Source organism: Cotesia typhae, unplaced genomic scaffold (assembly GCF_013202065.1).
Source record: "Cotesia typhae breed Kobodo isofemale line unplaced genomic scaffold, CoteBio_Ctyphae contig_44, whole genome shotgun sequence".
Classification (NCBI taxonomy): domain Eukaryota; kingdom Metazoa; phylum Arthropoda; class Insecta; order Hymenoptera; family Braconidae; genus Cotesia; species Cotesia typhae.
The window spans coordinates 7,793,001-7,812,333 of NW_027423753.1; the positions used below are offsets into that span (position 1 = coordinate 7,793,001).

The 19,333-nt window shown below is 27.3% G+C and overlaps 1 protein-coding gene across 1 annotated transcript; it reads left to right on the forward strand.

The window, feature by feature from the left end:
• Positions 1 to 759: 759 nt before the first annotated feature.
• Cypl (peptidyl-prolyl cis-trans isomerase-like 1 Cypl) lies at positions 760 to 19,308 on the forward strand. Its single transcript, XM_074244941.1, has 4 exons — positions 760 to 920; positions 983 to 1,206; positions 11,156 to 11,263; positions 18,512 to 19,308. Exons 1-4 carry the CDS (start codon positions 850 to 852, stop codon positions 18,625 to 18,627), a joined length of 519 nt encoding a protein of 172 aa, XP_074101042.1. The 5' UTR covers positions 760 to 849; the 3' UTR covers positions 18,628 to 19,308.
• The last annotated feature ends 25 nt before the right edge of the window (positions 19,309 to 19,333 follow it).

Genomic DNA, 19,333 nt, shown 5'->3' on the forward strand with positions numbered 1-19,333 from the left:
ATAATAAATTGAAAATAATATTAATAAACTTCATTATTATTAAAAATAGTTATGATTCATAATTTAATTTGAATAAATGTATTAAAAAACACGTTTAAATTTTTCTAAACATGTTTATATGATATTTCATTTTATAATAGTTTTTGGCCATCTGTATAATAACTGAATGTACTTTTACAATAAGTTTCATCTGTCGATAACAAAGAAATCGACTTTGAGCTTATGAAATCTGTCCAATCGGAATGTCTTGTCATCAATGTTTCTGGTTAATGAAAACTTTAGCTATCGAACTTTTGGATTATTGAAAATTTGGGTATTTGGTAGTATGGGTAATTGAAATTACTGGTGATCGGAATTTTAGGTAATTGAAAATTTGGGTCATCGGGATTATGAGTAATTGGTAATTCGGGTAATAGGGATCTGGGTAATTGGGATATGTCCTATCGGTTACTTTTCCAATTTAAATCAGTCCAATAAACGTCGTCCCTCAGCAACTCATACAAAGAAAATGCTTTCAGAATGCGGCCGTAGATTACCTATAAGTTACCGAATAACTTACGGTCAAGTTGCGGTTAAGGTGGCTATCAGGGTTTTTTTCCCGAAATCCCGAAATCGGGAATCTACTCCATCGACAATGTAGCTAATCAACTTATGGACTATAGAGGTCTATCCCTTCAGATGACCTCACTTTCAATAAATTAAAATAATATCCATCAGATGGAAGCATAACATGTATACATTGTTTACAATACTGATGCACATGTATAATAAAACGCGTGCTATTTGTAACAATTCGTAAACAGAATCACAACTAGTTAATAGCACGGTTTCATTATAATTATTTATATTATGGCATTAACAAATATTTCTGGAATTCCCGATAAACATTGGCAACCGCCATTTGTTTTAATAGAAACTACGTAAGTACATTATTTAAACAGTTAATCAACTCACAGATGATGTACTCTGTTTATATTTCTAGCATGGGTGAAATCGGTATTGAATTATACTGGAAACATGCACCAAATACATGTAGAAATTTTGCTGAACTCGTAAGGAGAGGATATTATAATGGAACTAAGTTTCATCGCGTTATTCGAGATTTCATGATTCAAGGAGGTGATCCTACGGGAACTGGAAAAGGTGGTGTATCTATCTATGGCGAGTGTTTTGATGACGAGATTCATGACGATTTAAAACACACAGGTAAATAAAACTTTATAAATTCAGGTTATTCTAGTTAAATAACTAAATTCTAGTTAAATAGTCCATTAAATAATAGACATAAGACATTCTACGTATGTACATTCCGTCAAAATCACTGAGTTTTTTTTTACATAACTCATTGATTTTCCTTATTTTTTTTATATTATTGAATGTACATTAAATTCAACTCTCAGCTTTTCTATTAAACAGTAAGGTAAAGGGCCATATTATGGAACACTCTATGAAAAGGAATTGTATATTTTATTCTTTTTGAAAGAAAATAGACTTGAAACATTGAATCTTTTCAAATTAAATGTTTCTGGGATATCTATTAAAGCGATAAAAATTGTTATGAAGTGAGTTTTAACTGAAAATATTAATAAATTAATTGACCGTATTTATGGAACAGTATGAAACAGCATGTACGAGTGTTTCATAAGGTATGTCCCAAATTATGGAACACAAAATAGATTGAAACATTAAGATTAAAAATTTTCTTTTAGTCTTTAATTTGTTTATCCATAATGTTAAGTGTTGTTCAATATCTTTATCAAGTATTAATACAGTTATATTCAAAAATAAAACTATTTAACAAATAATAAATAAACATGGATTTACAAAATAAGCATGACAAGAACAGTTTTGAATCTTTGGATGAATAATTAAAAAATAAAGACTAGATGTATTTAAAATTGAATTTAAAATTTAACTATTTCGTTTCTTCTTTGATTTTTTGTTGTATTGCTTTCATTTTATCTTGCAATTTTTTCTTTTCTTCAGCTAGAAGTTTCTTCTCTTGTAATTTTTTTCTTTTTTGTAACTTTTCTTCTTTTATTTTCCGATCATTTTCTTTTTTCGAGTGATATTGCATCCACTGATCAGATGTACCAGCAGAAAATAGTTTGGGTTTACCGAATAACTCCAATTTAATCTTTTTTTTCTTCGGTAAATAATCAGTTTTCATCTTAAATGCGTCATCAAAAGGATTCCCAACATCGGTTTCAACTGATAAATATCACAAATATTTTTATTAATGTTAAAGTTCCTTGTCAGTAATTTTTAAATATTATTTTACTAACTTTTATTGTCAGATATAGAGTCATTCTTTTTACCAATAACTGATTGACTAAATGTTTGACATCCTTGAACCTGAGAATATTTGTCAATAGTTGGCGTAGCACTAGCAGCAGTAGAAGCAATTGTAATTGCAGATGTACTGTCGAGAAAATCTAAAAAAAAAAATTAGGAAAACAGTTGACCCTAAAGGCCATCCTTGCAACTCCCCACTAATTCCATACTTAAGCGCTCAAAATTGCACTTATTACTTTTTTTAATTCTTCGAGCTCAAAAATATAATTTTCGTATCATTATATCGCGTTACTAATGCCTAAAAGGCGCATCTCAACATCTACTGGCTCTGTAGAGCCAAAAAGGCGTATGAAAAAAATTTTTGTTCTCCAACCAACCTAAAAATGTTTATAACATTAAGATCGATAAGAAAAATGAATAAAAAAATTAGCTGTTTTATGCTTTTGAGCTCTTCGAGCTCAAAAGTCTTATCAGAGTTCGATGAAATACAATTTTTATAATTTTCAAACTGTTATAATTTTCGAATGAATCAACAGATTTTCACGTGGTTGGCGGCAATCGATGTAGTTTTTTGAGCTCTATAAAAAAAGTAGCTGTTTTTAGCTTTTGAGCTCTTCGAGGAAGGATTGTTTTTTAATTTGCTGACAAACCTGTTTGATTATCAACATCAAAACATTTGATTCAACTATTAATTCATCACCAATATTACGTTCCAAAATATCAGATAAATTTAACAAATTTAAATTTTTACTTTGATCAGTGCCTGACTGAGCTTGAAAAATGATTTCTAGAGGTTGATTATCTACTATAAATTCGTATAGTACTTCAAAAGATACTGAGGTGTCTGTTTCAGGATTATTTATCAAAGGAAGAAACTCTTCATTAAAAGAATGACTATGATCGTTAAGATTCATATCAGCATTATTATTATCATTCGAAGTAGAGGCTTGATCATTAATTAAATTATTTACGGGTTGTTCTTGTCTTACTATGTTTAAATTTAAATTTACCAACGTCATTTCTTTGACAGTTGGTTTACTTTTTTCATGAGAACCTATATACCAAATTATAAAAATTATACCAAAAAATTTTTCAAATAAAAATATCAATATGAATATCTGTAAAAAAATCAACATAGAAAAATTAATTCATTAAAAAAATAGCTATTTATAAAAATTTTAATTTTTTCACAAAAAAATGTAACCAGAGGCATAGTCATATGTGATGAATGATATACAACGATATAAGTAACTGATATGGTTGTATATGATTTTCGAAAATTAAAAAAAAAATTTTTGTAAATTTAAAAATTAAAAGAAACAATTTTGGAACGTATTTAGTGTGCGTAGTTACGAAATATTTCACTTTTTATGAAATTCCTAAATTGTATCTACTAGGACACTTAAAAAAAATTGAAATACACAATAACGCACACCAAGTACGTTCCAAAATTGTTTCTAAAAAAATTACGGTTGATTTAAACAAAAAGATACGTTCATTTTTGTATATTTCGTATTTGAACATAAGCTTATCACAAGTCCCACCAGTCACGCAAAAAGATAGAAAAATTGTTTTTCCAACCTCAAATCTGACTTGTTCAATTTTTAACTTCCCGCTAAGAAAATCAAAGATTTTCAAGAATCGGAAAGTTATTGTTTTCATCCCGTTTTTCGAAAATCGAGTTTTCATCGGATCTCGACGTTTTGAGGTCCTAGGAAGCTTCCCCGACTACCCCCGCGATGTTGTCACTGTGTGTGTTCGCGCGCGCGTGTGTGTGTGTGTGTGTGTGACTCGTTTATATAACTTTTAAACGATTGAACCGATCAAAACGAACTAAAAGGTGTTCTAAAGAGTTCCCTCGAACTTAGATTTCCTGAGAATTTGAACCGATTCGGACCGATAGATTTTAAGAAATCTTGAAAAATCTAAAAAAAAAATAAGAAAAAAATCATTTTTGAAAGTGGTTTTTTTGGAATATCTTTTAAACGGTTCTATCGATCAATTTTAAAAACTAATCCGCCCTTAAGCTTAAAACATCGCGTCGATCGTCGCCAAAATCGGGGAAATCGGTTGATTGGTTCGAGAGATATTCTCGATAAAATATTTGGAAACAAGTGTTTTTTTAACATAACTCCGACATTTTTTTAATAACTTTTAAACGGCTTGACCGATCAATTTAAAAAACTAATCAGCTCTTAACATCAAAAAACCACGTCGATCGCCACCAAGCCCTGTAAAAATCGGTTGATTCGTTCGTGAGTTATCGTTGACGAAAAAAATCGACAAAGTGTTTTTTTCGGATTACACCAAAATTTCCGGTCTAATCAATTTGTATTTGAAAGTATATCATAGAACTTGAAACACTGCGTCGAATGCCGCTAACCGCGTGAAAATCGGTTCATTCATTCAAAAGTTATTGCGGTTTGAAAATTACAAAAATAGTGATTTATTAAACTCCTATCAAACTTTTGAGCTCGGAGAGCTCAAAATTACACGAAAATTAGATTTTTGAGTTCGAAGAGCTCAAGAACATTATAAGTGCAATTTAGAGCGCTTAATTACGAAAGTAGCGGGAAGTTGCATGGATGGCTTTCAGGGTCAACCTTTTTCCTAATTTTTTTTCTTTGTAGAAGTAACAACAAACATGTTAAAAATGATTTAAACTTCTTATAACTACCAAATAATCCAAAATATAGTTTTAAGGATTATTTAAAATATGTCCCACCAGTCACATTTGACTGGTGGGACTTTGGCTCATAGTTAATGCATCATAGATTTTCGTCAAAATATTGAAATTTACAGCTTTTTTCCCTTGTTGATCTTCAGTTAAATGATTAATTTGTTTTTGACTTACACTGATAGAAGGATTTGTTTATAGTTAAAAATATATGTTAATATTTAATAAATCATTTATTAGATACCACTTTTTAGTATTAGATAAATATTTCTTAGTATTTAAAAAGATTTATTAATATTTAATAAATGAATATCAGATTTATTAAATACAAATAAATCATTTTAAATATTAAGAAATATTTATTTAATGCTAAAAAGTGGTCTCTAATAAATGATTTATTAAATATTAACAAATATTTTTAACTATAAACAAATCCTTCTATCAGCGTAAATAATCACTAATTTGGCGATTTTTCTTGCTGAATTTTCTCGCGAGTTATCCTCCCAATTATCCTGTTACGTGAATGGGAATCACTTCACGTAATAGTTACCGTAACTCCCATTCTTTCCCGCTTCATAAAATTATTTAATAATTTTAAAAATGTGGAACGCTTCACGATTTTACGTGTCATCCTTATTTATGAATCTTCTCCTATTCTCACTTCATTTCTCGTATATTTTTCGAAGTACAGATATATTTCTTATTCTCCTAAGATTCATAACCCGATGAAAACAGGATAAAAAACGGACGAGTTTTAAGAACAAGTTTATTTTATGTTCTCTATTAATTAACATCTAAGTTTATCGAAGATCGTGTTGTCAGCATGCTTAATCCATTATTTGTGTTCTTTTATTATATATTTCATTTATCCTAAATAATTAATAATTAATAATTTAATATATAAACAATAATGTTTCTAAGGTTGGAATAACATACAAGCTTCTTGATAAAAAACTTCATGTACGCATTTTGTATTTGTCCCACCAGTCCCAAATGCCTGTCCCACCAGTCACAAATGCCTGTCCCACCAGTCACAATAAAAAAATTTTTTTTAATTATTCCTACGTAGGTAATCAGTCTAATTCTTTATAATATTGAATGTTTGTAGGATCAATTATGTATTGAGAGGGAATTATTTTTTAAAAGCTTAGTGGTCGAACTGAAACACGACTTTAAGTGTACCGCGGTAAGAGAGAAGGAATTTTTGATATCCCACCAGTCACACTCAGTCAAACGATAATTACGAGAAACTTAAAAAGTAATCGAGATTTTTGACAAAATGATGTTGTTAATTAGTTATTCTTCTATAATATAAGATACATTTTACTTTAGTACAAATTTTAGTCACATAATTGTAGCTTATAATAGATGGAATTCCAGAGTCAAATGTCCTACCAGTCACTACGAAATGTCCCTAAAATTTTCTCCTCTTTTAGGATCTTTGTTCAAATTTCAGATATCTTTAATGTTTTTGAAGTTATAGCTACAAAACGGAACTAAAAAAAATACCACTTTTTCAGAATTAAACTTTGAATCCAATGCACCAATTGCCATATTTTTAAGAATGGCTTAACGATTTTTTGCAGGAAACTTACTTCTCGAATAGACTATTATAAAAAATATATATAAACAGAGTTAGTGAAGACTTGCTTCTATTATCGGGGCGTACTAGATGGCGTTAGTAAAGTTTCTATTCTATCCGCGGGAATTTGAAAAATTTACAAATAACACGAGCGTTAAGGCATGCACATTTGGATTTTTCAAACTTTTTTAAAGATACGCTGTTCAAATATGAAATCTACTTCCATTCTGACCTTTTTAAATTTTTTCTACATAGTAGATTAAAAAGTTCAATTTTGATAAAGATTCTTGGGCTTGAAAACAAATTTATTTATTTTCTGTAAACATGTAATTCACGAGATCTATCTTCTCTATTTTATTGATGTATATATTTATGTTTCGATGCTAAAAATTAGTGCATCGATTATCTTTTACTTGAAACTATTCTTTCAATGTGCAGAAAAAAAGTATGAAGATATTAAAAAACCATACACAGAAAGAAAAATTTCTTGACTTGAAAACAAAATTCTTGGCTCAAGAAAAATTTTGGGTTCCTGAGAAGACCCAAGTTATGTTAGTCGAAGTAAAAATTTTTCTTGAAGTTCTATTATTGGTGGAAGTAATTATTTTTTCATTCAAATTATCGTAAATACTTGATACAAAAAATTTTTATATACTTTAGGGAAGTAGCGCTACCTACTTCAGCTAAGAAATAGTTTATTACACACCTAGGGAAGTAAAGTAAGAAATGTCTCAGATCACATGTAATTGTTGGCCGAGGCGAAGCCGAGGTTGACAAACATGGGATCTGAGACATTTCTTACTTTACTTCTCTCGGTGTGTAATATACTATTCTCTCATTGAGAAAATTTTTCTCTTGATTATTTGATACCCATTTTATACTATTTTGGCGTTCAATTTTACATTTTGAATAAAAAGAAATGGTTCAATATTATTTGATCTTCCAATTTGACATGTTAGTCAATAAAAATATTAATGAAAATGTACTTCCATCGAGTCATTTAATTTTTTGGAGCAAGAGAGAAATTTTCTCAAGGCAAGAAAATTTACTTCTATCAAGAACAAAATTTTTTGGAGCAAGAGGCTAAATTTTCTCAAAACAAGAAGATTTTCTTGGATCAATAAGATATGTATTTCTTAGAGCATGGAAATTAATTTTGTTGGAATAAGTGAAATTTCTTGTGTAAAAAAAAAAAATTTTTTTTTTGCTCAAGAAAATAATTAGGAAGAAAAATATTTTCTTGACTTAAGTGAACCTTTTTTTCTGTGTAATATCACTTCCAAATTAATAGTCAAAAGTGAAAATTTCAATTATAGACCATTTCTATCTTAAAAATGTTAAGTAAAGTCATTTTTTGAAAATTTATTGATCCTTATAATCATCAATCGACCGGAGAGTAGAACAAGATTGAAAAAGAAAAATCATTTATAACTCGATTTTTTTATTTTTTATTTAATTACTATTTCAATTAGTTTGCCGTTAAATGAAAATTTGGTTCTTTCTACACTAGTCACAAAAATTAAGGGATATAAAAAAAATTCCAAATTTTTTGGTGATTTTCAGCGAGCTGTAACTCCGAGGAAAATGATCGCACAGAAAAAAAAAAAAAGCAAATTGTAGCTCCAAGTGTCTAGTTTTTAGATGTGACCATGAAAATTTTTTGTCATCGTCAGGTCTGAAGAAATCCTAAGAAAACTACTGAAAAAAAATTTTTCGAAATTTTTTTTCGTCTTAAAAAAGGTCTACGGGCTTCAAAAAATTTTTTCGATTGTTTCGTTTAAAAGCTCTTTTAGTAAATTTAATACCCTTTAATTTGACGTAATCAAAAAGCCTGTACGATAATTTGCCGCGGAGTTATCGTCAATCAAAGCAAAAAAGTTTTTTTTGACTTTGGAAATCAATAACTCTGGAAATAATGACCGTATAGGAAATCGAAGGAGGGTTTTGAAAACTACACAATATTCTCTATAAGAAAACGTAAACCGCTTTTGAAGAAAAAATTTTTTTGAATTGAAAACTCGGACTGAAAAAAGACAAAAATTCGCATAATTAAGGATATTTGGATAACTTGGTATAACTTTGGATAAAATGGATGAACGAAGGATATCGTTGGTAATTTTTTAACTTCAAAGTATCCCCTAAAATCCCTAAGAAATTCAAAGCGCTGCGATTTTTTGTTCATAGTGCCCAGAAGCTTCAAATTCTGTGTTTTCGCAAAAATCACCATTATGAGCAATTTTGTGATTTTTATTCATTTTTCCATTGAAAAAAATTTTTTTTTTCAAAATTCTTTATTTTTTCGATCAAAGAGATTGATTTTTCAAGAAATTTGAAAAAAAAAAATTTCAATTTTTTTCGAAAATTTTTTTCGAAATTTTCTCAATTTTTTTCGACTGTTGTTTTACCGCCGGCATTAGCGTTACCCAAAGCGTACCACGTGGAGGTTGCTCGATCGGATTTACGCTTCTCACACACACACGTGTGTGTGTCTTTGTCTGCGTGTTTGTCTGTTTGAAGCTGCCGAATGACCTCTGTACGCACGGCAGTAACTGCTCAGTACCGTGTATTGCCACCTCTGTTCCGAATCACAGCTCGTAAACGCTCTTGCATGTTGATGCATCGTCGAATATCACGTTGCGAAATTCCTTGCCAACAACGTAACAACGCTTGAGTCAACTGATGAAGATTGTGCAGTTGCGGATAGTCTCGCCGCAATCGACGCCCAAGCATGTCCCAAACATGCTCAATTGGGTTCAAATCAGGACTCATCGCTGGATGATTAAGCGTTGTTACGTTGTTGGCGCGGAGAAAAGTTCGCGTACGAACTGCAGTGTGAGGACGAGCATTATCCTGCATCAAAATGAACCGTCTTGCCCCCATGCGTGTGCGCATAGGCAGGACGTGTGGCTCCAGAATTTCGTCGACGAACCTATCGGCAGTCAACGTCCCACGAACGATGACCAACGGGGTTCTGGTATTGAAGGACACGCCTGCCCACACCATGACTGATCCACCATTGAAAGCTGTAACTGTAATTAATTGAAAATTCCAAAACTGAAAGGAAACAGCAAAAACTACATAAATTATTGGCGTTAGGTAGGAATATAAGGACAATAAAATCCAAAAAATGAACCCTTAACCATGTAATAATTTGAATAAATAAAAAAAAAATAATAAACAAATAAAATTAAAAATATAAAAAAATTATTTTAAATTGTCTATAAGATCGTCTTGAATGTCAAAGACCGTATCATCAATAGTTTTAGAAGTTATAACAATTTATAAGTTGATAAAATAGTTGACCGCTTCAACTTTAATGGGGTAAAGTATTTCAAAATTCAATAAAAAATAGAGAAAAATTTTTTTTACAACTTTTATGCACAGGTCTGTATTTGTAATTTTTTAAAGCTACGGAAAAAAAATATAATGAAAATGGAAATTTGTTTATAACAAATTGTTTATAAAATAAACAATGAAAATTCAAATAAAAAAAAAATTTATTTTCATAATTAAATTGAGAATTGTAAATGATGATTTAAAAAAAAAAATGATTTCTTAATAAATAATTTAAATGGTGGATAAATGAAAAAAAAACAATTATAAACAATTAAAAAAATTTTTTTTCAAAAATCATTATTTTACTAAGACAATAAAATGACAGAAAAAAATTTTCAAAAATATTAAATTTGTCTATTTGTTTATAAAAAATTTTTAAACAATTAATGTTAAAAAATTTTTAGCCAAGCTACCAAACGCAATATATAAATACAAAAACAACTAAAATTAAAGATTTGGGAAAAAAAATTTTTTTAATGACATTAGCCGGATATTTCTATTTTTGATAACTTTGAAAAATCATTATAAACAAATGAAAAAACTTTTATAAACTTTTACAACTCAATCTTGTTCATTATTTATATAACAAGAGCTCCTAAAAGAAAAAAAATTAATAGACTTGATTTGTAAACTTTTATACAAGATTTTATTAAAACTCAAGTCTCCGAAAAATTTGTTAATTAACAATTGAATAACTTAAACAAAAATTAAGCTAAAAAATTTTTTTCTGCGGGACTATATTCCTTTAAGTGTCTAGATGACACTTTTATTCAGATTTTTAAATTAATATTGAATGTTCTAAAAAAATTATTTTGTGTTGCATACCTTGCTTGGCGGGGACGCCTAGGCTCCGAAACGGCCGCGCGGAGCCCAACTTTCAACGTTAAATTAAAATTATAAATAATGGAGCTACAACTCCGGGAGTCGAGACTTATTTTACTAAAATTTTCTCCTTTTTTAGAATCTTTTTTCAAATTTCAGATATCTTTTATATTTTTGAAGTTATAGCAACAAAATGGAGACTACTCTTTTTCCACTTCGTTTTTTGGTTATAACAAATGAAATTTTTAATAGCGGATAAATTAAAAAATACTCATTTCTCAGAATTAAATTCTGAATCCAATGTACCAATCGCCATATTTTTAAGATTGGTATTAAGATTTTTCGCAGAAAACTCACTTCTCGACTAGACTATTGATTTTGTGTCACAAGATACTCCATATGTATACTATCGATTTTAACTTGAATGATCATAATAATTTCAGGTGCTGGAATACTTTCAATGGCTAATTCTGGACCCGATACTAATGGATCACAGTTTTTTATAACATTGGCACCAACTCAATGGTTAGATGGCAAACATGCAATATTTGGTAATTTTTTTTATTCATCATTCGATTATTTTATTAAAATTCTTATATTTTATGTCATTAAGATAAATTATCGTTCTTGCAAGAAGCAAGATTATTTTTGCTTATACAAATTTTTACAGTGACTTTCAAGGATGATTCACTTTTTAAATTTTATTTTATCACTAATTTTGATTAAATTCAATCAGCTTAAATGATATGATCTGTGCATACTAAAATCTTTCATAAGTAGCTTACAAAGCATACGATATACTTTTAGATAGCTATTTTCAGTTTTTGCGTTATAGACAATAAAATTTAAAAATATTGAGAACTATCTTGCTAGAGACAGTTTAATTATTTAGGTTCATTAAGAATGGAGGCGTTCTTAATCTAAGTAAAGGAATATTATAGTAAAGCATGATATTTTTTACTAAAAACAATTATGTTAATACAAAAGATTCACCTACCATGTTATGAAGAGACGACCGTTCTTTAATTTTACAACACGTACTGGTGCTCGTAAACAATTCATGCTCGTAAACAAATCATTCCCGTGAAAAAATATTCTGATTAGACTTGATATGTCCTGATATGGCCATATAAAAATTTTTGATATAATCATATCAGGCCAGATATGATTTGATATGTTCATATATTATTTTTGATAGGTCCTGATATGAAAATTGGCCATATCCGGCCTGATATAGCTTGATCAAGCTTGATATGGCAATCTAGTCTGATATAATTTGATATATCTATATATAATTTGTTGATATATTCTTATATGGCCTGATATAATTTAATATGCCCGTTTATAATTTTTTAGTATGTCCTGATGATTTTATCAGGCCGGATCTGACTTAACAGTATCAAATAAAGCCAAATCTGAGTGATAATTCTGTTATACGGTCACTAGGTTTTTTAAGTCTAAGAATCGGCAAATTTACGTTTTTAATTTTTTTTTAATTACTATATTTTATAGCAGATTTACAGTATAAATTATGAAAATGATAAAATGTATGAATTGAAAAAAAAATTGTCAATGTTGCTCTAAAAACTCTTTTATTAATTTTGTACTGTAATGATCAATTTTTTCACACAATATTTTTTTTCACTGAGAAATCAATATTTTAGAATTTTTTATTTATAAAATTAGTTTTTTTTTATCAATTTAGTAAAAATTAATAAATTTTAAATATTTTTCAAATTACTTAGGGTAAATGTACCAGTAGTTGACCGATTAAGGATTTTTGGCATTTCAATTGATCGTAATTTAATTATTATATGTTAAAAAAAAATAATTCAAAGTTTATTTAAACTTTAAATAGTTAAGTTTTTGATAGGTGCTGTTATTTATTTGAATTATTAATAAAATTACATATAAATTCACATTTAAATGCAGGTAAGATAAAAACACCAGTAGTTGACCGGCTTGATCCAGTAATTGACCGCAGAATGTTCCAGTAGTTGACCGATTGTCAAACATTGGTTATTTTTTAAACTTTAATTAGTTTTTTATGTTTAATGTATAATGTTTTTATACTTATTTATTTAAATTAGATTTATATTATTAGTAAACAAAATTTGTTTAGTTTAAAACAAAACTAATAATAGTAAAAACGTAACAGATTAGTAAATTAATTCAAACTTAGATTCAATAATGACAAGGGCAAAACATTTCGTTGAGGTGCATGCATGCAACTATTATTAAAAATAATGAGTATTGTTTAAAATAAACCATTAATTACTGTAAATTTATGTCTATTATTTCCAATGTCAACAAAAAAATTCATATTTAAACTTGTTACACTGATAGAAAGATTTTTTTATATTTAATAAGCTTTATTATTATTAACTCTTAATAAATGATTTGTTAACATCATAGGGTTTATTAATAAATATTAATTAATAGTTAATGCATATTTGTTAACTGTTAACAAATATTTATTTTAAATCAAAAGCAAAAATAGCAATTTTCTTTTGACACTTTTTATAACTATACGGCTGGAATACATGATAATAATTGAATTCACTGAATAAATTAACGTTTTCAATATTTAAAAATATAAAAGATAATTATGAGCTGTGATAGAATTCGGTGTGTTACAATAAACGTTATTATAATGTAATATAATTAATACAAATAATTTATAAATATGATTTTTGTTTATAAGCAATCTTCCCTGATAAAACGAAATGATTAGAAATGATTAAAAATTTTGAATCATTTTAAATCATTTTTAATCATAAGAATATGATTTGTAATGATTAAAAATTTTGAATCATTTTAAATCATTTTTAATCATAAGAATATGATTTGAAATGATTAGAAATTTTTAATCATTTCAAATGATCTTTATTTATAAATATATGATTGAAAATGATTTAAAACTATTAGAAATATTTAATCATTTTTAATTATAAAAATATGATTGAAAATGATGTGAAATAAATTAAAATTTTCATTCATTGTTAGTTCTAAAAAATAATTCGATTTAGTTAAAAAATATATAATTATTTCAAATCACAAAAGTATTAATGAAAATTATCAGTAATTATTAAGCATATTCATAATACTTTCAAATACTTTAACAAATAATTTTTATTTATTTTTCACTTTCCGTTAAAAAAAATTGAAAATTTTTTTAATTCAGGTAATTATTGGTTCCATTCTCTTTTTTTTTTTTTTCGAAAATCTAGTTTTCAACGGATGTTGACGTTTTGAGGTCCAAGGAAGCTTCTTCAAAAATTTTAGCTATAATATCCGTATGTCTGTATGAATGTGTGTGTGTGTGTGTGTGTGTGTGTGTGTTTGTGTGTAGATGTGTGTAACCCGCTTATAACATTTGAACGGCTTGAGCGATCCAATAATAGTTGGCAGCATTCGAAAAGTCTTTACTGAACTTAGATTTCCTGAGAATTTGAACCGATTCGGACCGATAGTTTTTAAAAAATCTCAAAAAAACGAAGAAAAAAAATTTTTTGAAATGTGATTTTTTTGTAATTATTTTTAAACGGCTCAATTGATCAAGTTCAAAAACTAATCAACTTTAAAGCTTACAAGACCACGTCGATTGGGACCAATCTGGTCAAAATCAATCGATTCGTTCGGAAGATATCGTGAACCCAAGAAAATAAAAAAAAGTGTTTTTTTAACGTAACTCCGACATTTCTGATAGGATCGTCTTTGATGCAATGGAAAGATTTTTAGAACTCGAAAAACCGCGTCAATTGCCGCCAGGAACGTGAAAATCGGTTCATCCATTCAAAAGTTATCGCAATTTGAAAATTTATCAAATAGTGTTTTATTAAATTGCACTGTGAAATCAATAATGTTAAACATACATTTGAAAAGATGTTAACTTTATATTTTTTTAAATGCAAATATTACAGCTGGCAAAATATAATATCTACATGAAAAAAAAGCAAACTTTGCTTCGAAAAGATGTTAATTTTACACCTAAAAATGATACTATTGAAAGTTCAGTATTTTCTCTGTACACTGAAAAATAATTAATCTGACTCAACAAAATAATTTTGAAAGAATTAATCATCTTGAGCCACGACGAAAAAAATTCTTGAACCAAGAACATTTTCTCAGTTTAAGTAAATTTTTCTTAGTTTCAGAATTTTTCTTTTTAGCTCATGGCAATCAATTTCTTCAAATTTATTATCTTAAGTCAAGATTTGTTTCCTAGTTCAACTAATTTCTTTTATTAGTGTATAAATGTAAAAATGTCAATAGTTAAGAAATGGTATTGTATTTTATCGAATATTGATATTTTTGGAGATATAAGCTCACCCTGATTAAACAAAAGTATTCCAAACACAGGAAAAAGTATTAAAAAGAATTAGTTTTTATCATCAATCTAATTCTTTTTAATACTTTTTCCTTCGTCTAAATACTTTTTTTAATCAGGGCATCCTGATGTTACAGGCATCGATACCTTTCATTCGAGTATCCACATCAATCTTTTACATATTTTATATATTTGTAAAAATTTTAACAATTTAAAATGTTACAAATCTTTTATTGTTAATTTCTTTTACTTTGAAATATAAAAAAACTCAATTTTGAATTTCTTAGTAAAAAAAAAAAAATATTCGTGTAGATTTTTCAATTTTCTAAACGAGTATTTTTCAAAATCTATCGGTCTGAATTGGTTCAAGCTTACAGTAAATTTGAGTTTAGTAAAGCCCTTTCGAATAGTTACCAAAATTATATAGAATGGTTTCCATGACAGTATAAGAATCATTCCTATAATTATCGGAACCATTCCATTATCATTATGAGAACCATTCCTATAGGTATTGGAATTGTCCCATAATTATGGTAACAGTTCTTATAATTATGGAAACAGTTCCCATATTTTTCTTTCCGTGTAGAACAATCTTTACTATCGATTGATTATTGTAAGAATAACATTTATTATTTTGTGGATATTAAGTAAGTAACTAGTATTATTTTAATCTACTTATTTAGTAAATTTGACAGCTTATTCTTGTTAAAGTTATAAATCGAATTTTTGTAATTTTTACACTTTTATTTTTAAAAATTTTAGAGTTTTTTCTTGTAAAATTAACATTTTATTAATAATTTAAATTTTGCAGCTATATTACTGTAATTTTAACATATCATTTTTTTCCGTGGGCTGTCGGATTTTTGAGTTTGAACAGCTAAAAACGTAATATATATATATATATATATATATATATATATATATATATATATATATATATATATATATATATATATATATATATATATATATATGGGATGAGCGAAAAGTTGCAGTTGCAGGGATGGCCTCTAGGGTCGACCGTTTTCCATTTTTTTTATAATCAGTAAAAATTTTTTCGTGATTATTACAGAAATATATATAATTTTTTTTACTTGCGTGAGCGAAATTTTTTTTTTCAATGACTGATAAACCTTGAAGGCAAAGATACATTGTAAAAATACAAGGCAGGAATAGAAAAATAATAATTTTTCGGCCATTAATTCTGTTTAGAGTAAAATTAACAGTGAAGAAAATTCTATGTAGATTATGAACAACGATTACAAGTCGAAATATTTTAAATTCAGTCTTCACTCAGATATATTTCTAGTCGAGGAAAGTAATTTCCTAAGATTTCAAATAAAAATAAATAAATTTTCATAGTATTGTACACAATTCTAAAGCAGTTAAAATAATTTTAATATTGACCATGGATGATTTTATCAATTTATTTAATTTAATCGGAATTTCTGCAATACAAACAATTTACCATCGAAATTCTTAATACGAATAATGAAATTTTCAATAATAACGATTAAAAAAATTCTAACAGTATTTAACAATTAAAAATAATTTAAAACGATTAAAAGTTTTAATACTAACCGAATTATTTTCAATCATAAGTGGTCTCACAAATTCAGAAAATATTTTATGGTTAATAATGATTTATCATGATTTCAAATTATTAATAACAACAGAATCCTTTCAAATCATAATAAATAACGAAAATTCGAACGTTATTTGACGATTAAAAACGATTTGAAATGATTAAAAGTTTTTAATACTAATGAAATCATTTTCAATAATAACGAGTAAAAAAATTCTAACATAATTTAACAATTAAGAAGAATTTGAAATGATTAAAAAGTTTTAATACTAACCGAATCAATTTTAATCATAACTTGCGACAAAAATTTGAGTATTTTTTGATGATTTGAAATGATTTATAAAGATTAAAAATCTCTAATCATTTTTAATCATTTTATATCATGCTCTTATTCTATTATTAAGAATGATTATAATGTTGATTATTGGTGAAATTTAGAAAATGATTTAGATTATATAAAATGATTGTAAATGATTTATTTTTAATCATTTTTAATCATATCAAATCATTCTGTTTCATCAGGCTTTATTTGGATCAAAAAAATTTTTTATACTACTAAAACCCCGAATTTAAGTCATTTTTCACGGTTTTTTAAGGTTTTCTCGAAAATTTGAAGGTATACGGGTCAAACGGACCTCGGATTCGGATTGAGCGGGTCAAAATACATGAGAATATATGTGTCGCGTCCAATGCACAGACAACTTTTATTTTTTTGTGTGCCGGTGTATTATTAATCATACCAGGGGACAGGAATTCACAGAGTATTTTATGATAAGAAATGATTTGTTATGGTTAAAAATTTCAAATCATACTTGAATCATTTTTAATCATACCAGGGGACAGAAATTCACAGAGTATTTTATGATTAGAAATGATTTGTTAAGATTAAAAATTTCAAATCATACTTGAATCATTTTTAATCATACCAGGGGACAGAAATTCACAGAGTATTTTATGATTAGAAATGATTTGTTAAGATTAAAAATTTTAAATCATACTTGAATCATTTTTAATCATACCAGGGGACAGAAATTCATAGAGTATTTTATGATTAGAAATGATTTAATATTATTAAAAATTTTTAATCATACCAAATCATTTTTTATCCTGTCAATAGATTTGTATTTAAAATGATTCATAATGATTAACTGTGAAATATCAGGTATGATTTAAATGATTTGGTACGATTAAAAATGATTAAAAAATTAATCATTTTGAATCATTTCAAATCATTTCGTTTTATCAGGGTTCATATCATATAACATTGCAAGCGAAATAAATTCACTTAACAAAACATTTGTTAACTGCTAATAAATATTGGTTAAATATAAATAAATACTTATTAACTATTAATAAATGTACTCCTTCTTCCTAAATAAATTAAATTATTAATAGCTAATAAATCCTTCTCTCAGTGTACAAATTTAAACTTAAGTCAATTGACTCAACAGTCATCTTATTTGAAACACATCAAACACTAAGCATGAATACTTCTTTATATTACTAATAATTTAATAATTATTAGTTATTTTAAATAACAACATTCATGTAAATATTAAATTATCACGTAAACAAATTTATATTTTTATTTTATAGAGGTTAGAAACTTAAAAATGTGCATGCGGTCAACTACTGATATTTAGAAAAATCGCAGGTTCCATTAGATGACCGAAATCATTTATTTTTAACCCAGGCATTAATGCTCACGTCTATACCTCAATTCAGTAGAAAAATTTCAAGGAAAGAAATTTTAGCATCAGAAATTTTGATTTGAGAAATTATTCTATAAAAAAAAAGAGACAATCATCAAAGAATGATAGTTTTTTATTTTATTTTATTTTATAAAATATAATACATAATTTTATTTGTATTTCTATTTTTCAGGAAGAATACATTCTGGGATGGCGATAGTCAAGCGAATAGGCTTAGTCGAGACTGATAAAAATGATCGACCGATCGATGATGTCAAAATTGTTAAAGGCTCTGTGAAAAATGTGTGATTAAAGTATAATTAATAGGGTATTATTACTTATAAAACAATCTTTTCTATTTTTAAAAATAAATTATGAAATTTTTTTTTTCAACAATCGAACAGTATTTAATTTCCTTCAAAATTTTATCATCGGAAAATATTAGTAAATTGATTAGTAATTCGTAATTATAGAAAATTTTTAAAATAAATTTAAATTGTTTGTTTAATTCATTGAACTAGTTATAACGGATCGTAAGATTCATGATTGTAAACATTCTCTACGTAGTGGGATTTTAAAATTTCTCTTAGTACACGATTTTAAAAGTAAAATAAAAAGTTCAATCTCACACAAATAAACGCCGAATACATGTATAGTTACATATAAGTTTAAACCCACAAAACGATCTTGCAAACACAGGTAATTCTATACCTGCTTCTCAACTCAACCTGCCATCGGACCCCGATCTAAGATGTTGTTTTTTCCCCTCTACTCTAAAAGCAAAGCATTTCTCAGATTAGTCAGCATTGTTGTTATTTTAGTTAAAGTCCTTGGTACCCTCTGCGATTCCAACCGTTACAAAACGCCGGTTAGAACTCTCCTTTTAATAATGTGAAAATGTAACGCTTTTTAACATCTTTTTTGCCTGTGAATTATATTAAGCATTTATTTCAATTATTATAAATAGTATCAATAAAAAAAAAAAACTTATGTACGATTTTTTTTTCTTATTTGT

Excerpts from the sequence above, each read along its gene's own strand:
- Cypl (XM_074244941.1), top strand. The coding sequence starts at position 850 with ATGGCATTAACAAATATTTCTGGAATTCCCGATAAACATTGGCAACCG. Across the intron at positions 1,207-11,155 it reads TGACGATTTAAAACACACAG|GTGCTGGAATACTTTCAATG; the intron begins GTAAATAAAACT and ends TAATAATTTCAG. Across the intron at positions 11,264-18,511 it reads TGGCAAACATGCAATATTTG|GAAGAATACATTCTGGGATG; the intron begins GTAATTTTTTTT and ends TCTATTTTTCAG.